Raw genomic sequence first — 10,339 nt, 5'->3', positions numbered from 1 at the left:
AAAACATAAAACCCCCAAAATCCAATATAAACCCATTTATACCACTATGTAGATATTTTTCCCCGCTATATTGGATTTGCTTTTTAATTTCAAATAAGTACGAATACAAAAGTTACATAGCTGATATTATTTTGAATAAGTTAGTTTATCAAACTTTTTTTAAGTTGGCGTATTGAGCTTAAAAGTAAAGTTGATTCATGTTCTCTCACTGCAGCATGTCTATGTGGGTGAACTCAGAGACTAATATACCTAGGTACTATGGTGAACTGAAGTATTTATCGACGTTACTCGGGCCATAAAACCACCTAGTTCAGTACCGTCTACCTTTATTTTTCCAAATGATAAAATTATAACTTATCACCAGCTGTCATTGACCACCGATGATTTGTTTTTCCTTACCCCTGCATCGGTGACTATGTTTTAGGATCACTCGTATTTTTCGACAGCGTATTTTTCGGTTTTGTCAAAGGTTATTTGAGCCAATTATTAATATCAAACTTATTCAGTAGGTATTTTTGATATTTCACTTGCTGAGTCTTGAAACTACAGAACAGGCACACCTTTCATATTATTATGTATTATGTTTATTAGTATTTTTTTGAAAATTAAAAAAATTGAATTAGGTACCTACCTACGTTACACTAAAAAAATGAAATTTCGTGCGGCACATGATCAGGCATTATGGCAATAATCTCCGGGAGGAATATTTTTTGTAGAATTGCAACTCACATCCAATTGTCAAATTTTTAAATTACTTCTGTCAAAAGTTCAACAATAAAAACATATCCAAATTAATAGTTTTTAGTTTCGTATGATTAATTATAATCAAAAATGATATCTGCAATACGAAGTTTAAAATGTATAGTTCCATTTATCAAGATTAATCACTTTCTTGACGTGGAGCCACCGTTATTATATGTTATAAAGTTATGTACGTCGACATTTAAATGTTGTGACACTGTTTCATCGAAACTATCATTTCTAATTCAAAGTTCTTTAGATCATTTGCATGAACGACTCAATATGGGGATTTGGAAAGACGTGTCATTAACAGATCGCGCCCTCATCACACTTTTCAGCTTTTATAAAGTGAGTTATTGTTAATATCTATTTTATTATCAATTGGTATTTATCAATTCATTTTATCTGTTTGTTACCAACGAATCAATGTGTTAAATAAGACTTACAAATAAACTTTAGGGTCTTTTTACTGGTTCTCCGCCACCGGCCGCTGTCATCTGTCAGTGAGCGCAGTGTTGCCAACTGAACTATAATTATAGTACATTTTGATTCGCGTACTATTCGAAAAGTTACATTTTCGTCCGCGTACTATTGAAAAAGTATAGTACGTCAAAAATACCACAATTAAAAAAATGCTATTTTTTTATAGTACTTATTCTACTTTAATTAATATATTAGGACCGGTTTCGTCCGCCTCAGTGGGACATTTTCAACGTTGAAAATGTCCCACTGAGGCGGACGAAACCGGTCCTAATATATTAATTAAAGTGGAATAAGTACTATAAAAAATAGCATAAATAAGATCTCAGTGTGCGATTTTAGTCAATGGATATGGTTTTGCGTTGTATACCTACTCTAAAAAACTAACGTGACAGAATGACGGCGGCCGGTGTTAGCATTTTTCGGTCGTAAGAGGTGTTATAATTAAGTAGGACATCGGAATTTCTCGAATTCTCCGTTATGTTTGTGACAAACAAAAAACTTTCATTTTCTCTACACGTACTATAATTTTTGCCGAAATACTATAATGGCTTGAACCGCGTACTATAATTCGATGACAAAAAGATAGCTAAAATTCAAAATGGCGACTGACAGATTACGATGACGGAGAACCAGTAAAAAGCACCAAACTTTAAATTAATTTAAAAAAAACCAATTCGACAAAAGTTCATTGAAAGTCTGATTTTTGTTAGTGAAGTTAAAATGTAGTTTGATTGACGTTCTTTCAAAAGTGACATAAGGATTTATGGATAATTTGAGTTGAAATATATTTTTTTATAGATTTGATTATAACTTGAAATCATTTTTATTTATATCAATTCGAGCTTTTTTATTATGACCACGCCAAAGCTCGATTCAATATAAAAAGATTACAAGTTAAGTACTTGCATACATTTTTATTTTCTGGAAAAAATAATGTTTCTCAAATTCAAAAAAAATACTTCAAAGTATGTCTGAATTATCACCTACAAAAGAACCCATTAAACTATATTTTAGCAGTATCCATAAAACACGATGTACTAATAAAAATTGAAATTTCAATGAATGTACATTTTACATTAGTTTTTCTTTAAATTTTACTTTAAAATTTTTAATTAAAAACTTTTTTATTACACATTGATTATTTAAAATGAAAATTATCAGTAAACTGTATTATACGAGGGTGGGTCAATAATTCCTTAGAAAAAAGCATTAAAACAGTTTTTATTTTTGTATTTTTTTTTTATTTCTCAACATAATCTCCTTGGAGCTCAATACACTTGGTTAGACGTTTCTCAATTTTTTTTAAACCGTCAGAAAAATAAGTTTTCGGAAGGTCCTCAAAATAAGCATTTGTCCGATCGATGACTTCTTCATTTGAAAAAAAACGTTGTCCACTTAGCCATTTTTTTAAGTTTGGGAAAAGGAAAAAGTCACTGGGGGCTAAATCTGGCGAATACGGTGGGTGGTCGACCAATTCGAACTTCAATTCTTCAATTTTAGCCATTGATCGTAAACATGTGTGAACACGGGCATTGTCCTGATGAAAGAGGATTTTTTTCCTGTTTAAATGAGGCCGTTTTTCTTCAATTTCGTTTTTTAGCTGGTCCAATAAAGATGCATAATAATCCCCTGTTATTGTTTTTCCTTTTTCCAAATAGTCAACGAAAATAATTTCACGTGCATCCCAAGTAGCCATAACCTTACCAGCTGATTTTACGGTTTTCGCCTTCTTTGGACATGGTTTGTCTTCGCAATCCACTGCTTTGACTGTTCTTTCGTCTCGGGAGTATAGTGGTGTATCCATGTTTCATCTACAGTCACAAAGCGACGAAAAAATTCATCCGGATTGCGTTGCATGAGCGACAACAGGGCTTTAGAGGCCACCACCCTATTGCGTTTATTGTCGACTGTGTACAAACGCGGCACCCATGTTGCAGAAATATTTTTCATGCCCAATTTGTCATGTAAAATAGAAATGACGCTACCTTTTGAGATCCCTGTAACCTCAATTATCTCACTCAACTTTAATCTTCGGTCACTTAACACCATATCGTGGATTTTATTGATCATTTCTGGTGTAGTCACCTCTACAGGACGTCCTGAGCGTGGTTCATCCTTTGTTGATGTACGACCACGTTTAAATTCATTTAACCAGTTATAAATAGTTGCAAGTGAAGGAGCAGATATGCCGTGAACTAAATCCAACTCATTTTTTATTTCCTTTGCTGTTAACCCTTTTATATTAAAATGTTTAATAACAGCTCTAAACTCAATTTTTCCATTTTCCACAAGCAATTTTTTTTTTAAATGTACGAGAAACACACAACAACCCGACCAATCTGATTGAAACTTCGCAGCATACTGAATCGGTAGTGCCACTGCATGAAAACAAACCGCTTACAGTACTAGTCGCGCCACCTGTCGGCTTTTCTAAGGACTTATTGACCCACCATCGTATTACAGTTTTGGCTAAAAATATTACTCACCCTACATCGAGTCATTATTTATTCATAAATTTAACGAACATTACGATGTATTTTTTCAGATTATAGCACATATAGAATTGAACAATAAAACTGCTGAAGACGCTTTGAATTCTGAATGTTTCGAATATCTGGACCATGGTTTACTCTTTGGTGCTCCATTATTTGTGAAGGAAGAAAATCTTCTTTTGAAATGTGCAAATATTCTGACGACTTGGAAAGAAGGGTTAGTTATTTAATATTGATATTGAATCATCATCAGCCTGAGTCTATCCACTGCTGGATGAAGGCCTCTTTAAGCTGCTTCCACTTCTCTTGGTCCTGTGCGTTGCGCTGCCACGTACTTCCACAGAACTTTATCATTTCATCGATCCAGCGGCCTCTAGGTCTGCCTTGCGGACGTTTTGTACCTCTTGGATACCACTGGATGACTAAATTTGTCCAACGATTGTCTATTCTTCGAGCTATGTGTCCAGCCCATCTCCATTTGAGGTTTTTGATGAACTCTATCACATCGCAAACCCTTGTCTGCTTCCTTATCCACTCATTCCTCTTTTTGTCCTTTCTCATTATGCCCAGCATGCACCTCTCCATACCACGGTCAATTTTTGCCAGACACGTGATTGAACAATCAATAAAAATTACACCGAATTTCAAAAATAATATTCTTTTTAAATATATTTTAATTAGTTATCTAAATGCAGAAACACATTGTTGTCACATCACGTGAATTCATATGCTGTACCATCAGAACATTCAATAATAAACAAAAACATTACATATGATAAAACCACTAATAAATATTAAAAAAAATCTGAGATCACTTAACCTCGATTTCAACTTTATATTCATATCTCTATGGTCTATCTCAGTGGTCGGTAAACTGCGGCTCGCGAGCCACATGTGGCTCTTTGGCCCCTTTGTACGGACTAAAATAGTGAAAGATAGAACAGTCAAAATGTCTTAAGTTAAGTTTAAGAAATTTGGCTCTCAAAAGAAATCTCACTCGTTGTACTGTTGATATTTGGCTCTTTTGACTAATGAGTTTGCCGACCACTGGTCTATTTTCATAGAATAAGGATTTCTTTAACTTCTTTGAATATAATATAGCATATTAATAAATATTTCTTTTCAGATTAAAAATTAACATGAAGAAAGAATGTGATACACCCAGTTGTTCCGGAGTAGACTCTGATCATTTCATTGATAACGCCAATACGGTGTCATCTAGTGGTGGCATTGATAAAAACATTTACAACGGCTGCGGAAATAGTATAGTGAAACTGTCTCAGCTGTCTTTGGAGAGCTTTAAATCTGGTCATTTTGATAAAAGATACCCAGTTGTCTTGACTAACTGCATGGATCATTGGCCCGCAATGAAGAACTGGAAAGATATTGGATATCTTAAAACAAAGGCGGGACATCGGACAGTTCCCGTAGAACTGGGATCCAAATACACCGATGAAAGCTGGACTCAAAAGTTGATGACTGTTGGTGAATAATTCTCATATGTAATTATTGTTAATTTTAAATTCTATTGGAAATTTCAATTCTATAAAGTATCAGAACAACATGATATGCGAGGAGGTGTTTGATTCTGGAATAAATGTGGATAGCAATATTCCCTGTAAGGTGTGCTAGCGCCAATGACATTATTAATGGACGACGCACTCAGTACAGTAGCTAGCAAGTAAATTCGCCCATAGTGACATTCGCACGTGCACGCAATATCCATTATGCGATATCACGCATCGGCAATTTATAGCAATATCACCTTTATTGTAACGGCGTTAGAACAGTGTTTCTAGTATCAATGTTCGTTTGAGCGAACCTGTTCGAATCGAACCATTCGGCAGACCCGACAAAAAGTTTCGGGAATTTATAGCAATATCACCTTTATTGTAATGGCGTTAGAACAGATTATGCCATTCGGCAGACCCGACAAAAAAAGTGAGTGTCATTTTTTTTCCAGATGCTTCGTCCATATTAATGTAATTGGCTAGCGCACACCTACCAAAATGTGTCCGCACACATGTTTTCATCCCCCGCATAGTCCTCGCACAAAAATATTGTAATAGAAAGTTTCCTTTGCCAGATTTTAGTTTTGCTCGAATGCACGAAACCATCACATGCACAATTCTTCGACTCATTTCTCGGAAGGCGAAGGTCAAGTGCAACTAATGCTAGCACGCAAGTGAAATTTTACATCAAGCAGGATTACTATATCCGTCCTGTTTTATCGCATGCATAAAAGAATGGAGTAACAGCTATGTTGAAGCTTAGTATTTAATATATTTTATCAACGAATCCTTTTTTTTCTCTTTATTTCCTATTTTTATTTACTTCAAAAATTATCATTTCTGTTATTAAGTTTTAATGAAAAATTGTGTTTGTGGGGGGGGGGGGTGTAAATTTACTGCACCGGGGGACACCAACCCTATTTACACCACTGCTCAGATGCGTTGATGATCCGCACAATCCGTACCAACATAGATCATTGGAAACAACAGACATGAACATTTTATCAAATCAATGAATTCATTATACTTAACAAAAATACTCATTTTATTTATTATCTAATCGTGGGAAGGCGACGTTTTCCTAGTCGTGAAAAATAAAAGAATTTTATGTTTTGTTGAAATTAATAGATTTTATTGGTACCCTTTAATTTTTGATTTTCTTGTGTTTTTAACATGAATGGATAATATGCACTGAATGGGTCATCAATAAATTTTACTTCAGCCATGTGTGAAAACTACATGTTATAAATATGATTAAATATGAAATAAGTACCTATTTTCAAAACCCCTTAAAACGAGTTTAGGTAGTTTTGAGAAAAATGAGAAAAACTCATATCTATTAAATCGGTGAACTTTATATTTATTATTTAATTCGTACATTCTACAGAGTATTTTGGCTTATCCATTTAGCGGGTTTTGAAATTTACCCTAATTTTTGATCATACATATTGACGGTTTTTGGCGTTTTTTAAAGTTCAATCTTTGGCCATCATATACGTAACAAAAATATCCATCTAAACACATTATCTAACTCAAAATTTTTCAAAGATAAAGAAGTGACTGAATAGGAGTTAATGATAATAAAAATCGCAAATATTTTTATGGTAAATAGTAAGTTAGTGACTTGTGTCAGTTAAGAGGCTTTACTTTATATTATAATGGCATTAAAATCTCAATTTAGGCAGAATTGGAGTTAATGACTTCTGCTTTCACGCCCACGAATATAAATTTGTTTTAATATTAATATAATATACTTCGAAGAAATTCTTTCTATAATAATTACGTTTGTGTTTTCAGGCGATTTCATCGAAGCAAGTATTCTTAGTGAGCAACAAAATATAGGATATTTAGCGCAGCACAGATTGTTTGATCAAATACCGGAACTCATGAGCGATCTACGGGTACCCGACTATTGCTGTATCCGTGAGGATAGTACGGGAGATGAAACTGAGATCAACGCATGGTTTGGTCCAAAGGGAACAATATCACCACTACACTTTGATCCAAAACATAATTTACTGGCACAGGTGAATTCATAAAATATTTCATTCCAATACATAGAGCCACTAATTTACTGACCTTATCCAATGTGAATTTATATAATATTAATACCTACTACCCAAAATCTAAAAACGGCCTGCAACTTGGAATCAGACCCATTAATACTGATGTATTCTTCCCTTTTTTAAGTATAATTAATAGACACACTAAATCGTCCCCAATACTGCAAGAACACTTATCTTGAATTTCGCTAATTATACAGGAGAGACAAAAAACCATTTTTCTACAAAAATATAAAACTTAGAAATAGAAATATATTGTCGGTGTTTTGTAAAAAGGGCGAATCAACCATTTTGGCAAAATCGAGATATTAATGAAAATACAATGTGTACCCCACTAGCTTTGTTGTGTAAAAACGGCGAATTTGTATCTCCACGGGAAAGTACTTAAAAACGATAATCAACTAAAATTAAATTAATTAAAATTACGAATAAAAAGCGAATGTGACATATTAGGCCTTTTAAAATATTATATAATAATGCCTATTATAATGACAGTATTCTTTCTAAGCTTTATTATAAACTTGTTAGATATTTATAATCATCCACAGGTCATAAACAAATAAATGTCAAAAGTTAAAAATCCTCCTGTAAAATAGCATTTTGGTTAATTCGCCCTTTTTACAAAACACCGATGAATGTAGTTTCTTTGAAAGATTTATTTATAAAGATTTTATATTATATAATAATATATCAATTCACACGTGTTACCGATGTATTATTGCAATGGTAACAATAGCCACTGATTGTTTTTATTTCAGGTTGTTGGCGAAAAACTGGTGATCTTATTTGCACCAGAAGATTCGAAGAATCTATACTGTCATACGGATAATCTTCTACTAAACACTGCCCAAGTTGATCCAACGCAGCCTGATTTTGAAAAGTTTCCTGAATTCCAGCATGCGAAACCATATTACTGTGTAATACAACCTGGTGATATGGTTTATATTCCGCCCAAGTGGTGGCATTATATCAAATCGCTTTCTATTAGTTTTTCTGTCAGTTTTTGGTGGATGTAGTCATGTGTAGAAAAAAAAATTGAAGTTGAGCTTCATTAAGCCTTGTAAATAACATTGGACAACCGATGCACATAATATTGTCCTCTTTCATTTCTGATAAATAAAATGATTATTGAAATGCAAAAATTGATAAAAATATCGATGAAATTCAAACAAGTGTGCATACAGCCAATGTAATGTACAGGTTCTCGATTTCAAGTACAAAAGTGTGCCATGAAAACATTATTTCTATAATTTTCCCTTTGTTAAGTAATCCTTTTCAATAATCGACGAACATTGCTTTGATAGCGGCTCAGATTGTTGAGTGTATAAAGCACTGGCTTATTATCCAGAAGCTGCAAATTCGATCCCGATAAGGTCACAATACATATATGTGATTTTCTCATAGCCCTCTAGTGACTGTTTCACTTCTACTACTATCTTTACTATCATCGGGCCTTATAGTCTGTTGAGGTGTGAAACGGCCCCGAATGCTTTGATGTACTATCAGAAATTGTGTATGCATCATGCATATGTGAATTTAGTTAAAAGCTTAGCCTATATTAAATCAATGATTCAGAGCATCTCAGAACAAACCTATTAGAAAAAATCTTTTTTCCTGCGGGTCTATTCTATACACAAGGCGACTATCAACCGCTAAAGTGATATGTATTGAGGTATTATAATTGTTACAATAAGTTAGCTGTCTAATCTCGCTCTAAAGTTTATCACAGCCAACAAGAGAGGTGCTGTTAAAATATAGCACTTATTGCAACAATTACAACCAACTTATTGTAATTGTTACAATAAGTGCTAATACTTGGATACAAACCTACCCTAGTTAGCCGTTGTAGCGGCCGAAAGCAGCCTTGTGTATAGAACAGACCTGCAGATTGGTATGTTTGAGGTTTTCCAAATTTTACTTATTTTGTATAATAGAAGAATTGAAGTTGCCATATTAATGAATGTAGTTTATGCTCAAAAGCCAAGGACCACTATTAATAGTCAGGCCGTGACACGAAACTGTAAACTTCGATCATGCTAGTTACTGCTCATAATTTGAATGCAATGTGGTAAACTGTTTGTAGAAAATGACGATTGTTGCATATTGACATAAATGTTATTTTCATTTATTACAATCAGGTTACCGCATGGCATTCGAAAATAATCAATAACTAGCACTACCATCATACTTTGCAATACACTGTCACGGCCTGTATATAGTTGGCCTTGTCAAAAGCTGTAGGTAGGAACTGGTGTACATACCTGCGCATCTATTCTATACACAAGGTTGGTATCGGCACTTATCGAGGATAGTTTACCATATTTATGTATTTTAATTATTACATTAAGTTAGCCATCTAAACTGCCAAAACTGTCTATCTTGCTCTAAAAGTTAACACAACCAAGAGAGGTGCTGTTAAAACATAGCACTTTTTGACAGTTCAGTTAACTTATTGTAACAATTAACCACCTCAATACATAAATATGATAATCTATCCTCAATAGCAGCCTTGTGTATAGAATAGATGCGCTGGTCCCTTGACTGTGGGAACCACCCATTATTTTTTGACAGCAGTAAAGCCAACCAAACATTTTTGAAATACAACAATAAAATTGTAATTTTTGAAAGTAAAAATAATAAAAACGCAAGAAAGTTTTCTTATTTCACATTTATTGTAAATAATAATATATGTTTATCTGAAGTGCAGGTACAAAGTTTTTTTTTATCTAATAGGGTGTTATCATAAATTTTTATTTACTTGTAATCCAAAAAATGGTAATGATTTTATGAATATTTGCTATTACAACAAAATTTAAGAAGAAAAACGTCGCAACCATTGATTACTTTCACTGTGTTTATTTTAAAAGATTTTTTTACATAAAAATACTCATGTGATAACACCCTACGATAATCTAAATAATAATATATTAATATTAACATAGTAATTTACCTATTATTTATATCTTTAAAAGATTATATACGGAAAAGATTTTGTGAATTTGATTAAGTATTAGTTCCAAAGAAATATAATTGACCAAAAATATTTATT

The 10,339-nt window shown here is 33.3% G+C and overlaps 1 protein-coding gene across 2 annotated transcripts; it reads left to right on the top strand.

Annotated features, from left to right (window-relative positions):
• The first annotated feature begins 727 nt into the window (after positions 1-727).
• Positions 728-9,919, top strand: JMJD5 (Jumonji domain containing 5). Of its 2 annotated transcripts, XR_015072220.1 has the most exons (6): positions 728-1,089; positions 3,770-3,933; positions 4,843-5,201; positions 7,025-7,254; positions 8,049-9,215; positions 9,798-9,919. XR_015072220.1 is itself a non-coding variant. In XM_085960664.1 (5 exons), the coding sequence occupies exons 1-5, from the start codon at positions 832-834 to the stop codon at positions 8,304-8,306; spliced, it is 1,269 nt and encodes a 422-aa protein (XP_085816790.1). In that variant the 5' UTR covers positions 728-831; the 3' UTR covers positions 8,307-9,919. The 2 variants fall into 2 exon arrangements, 1 of the variants encoding a protein (XP_085816790.1); XM_085960664.1 differs by having other exon boundaries at positions 8,049-9,919.
• The last annotated feature ends 420 nt before the right edge of the window (positions 9,920-10,339 follow it).

This window comes from Rhyacophila brunnea, unplaced genomic scaffold, assembly GCF_057557595.1.
Source record: "Rhyacophila brunnea isolate RB1 unplaced genomic scaffold, BYU_Rbru_1.0 scaffold_12, whole genome shotgun sequence".
In the NCBI taxonomy this organism is placed as follows: domain Eukaryota; kingdom Metazoa; phylum Arthropoda; class Insecta; order Trichoptera; family Rhyacophilidae; genus Rhyacophila; species Rhyacophila brunnea.
Note: the sequence above shows the minus strand (reverse complement) of the source record. Positions and strands in the feature narration are given on the sequence as shown.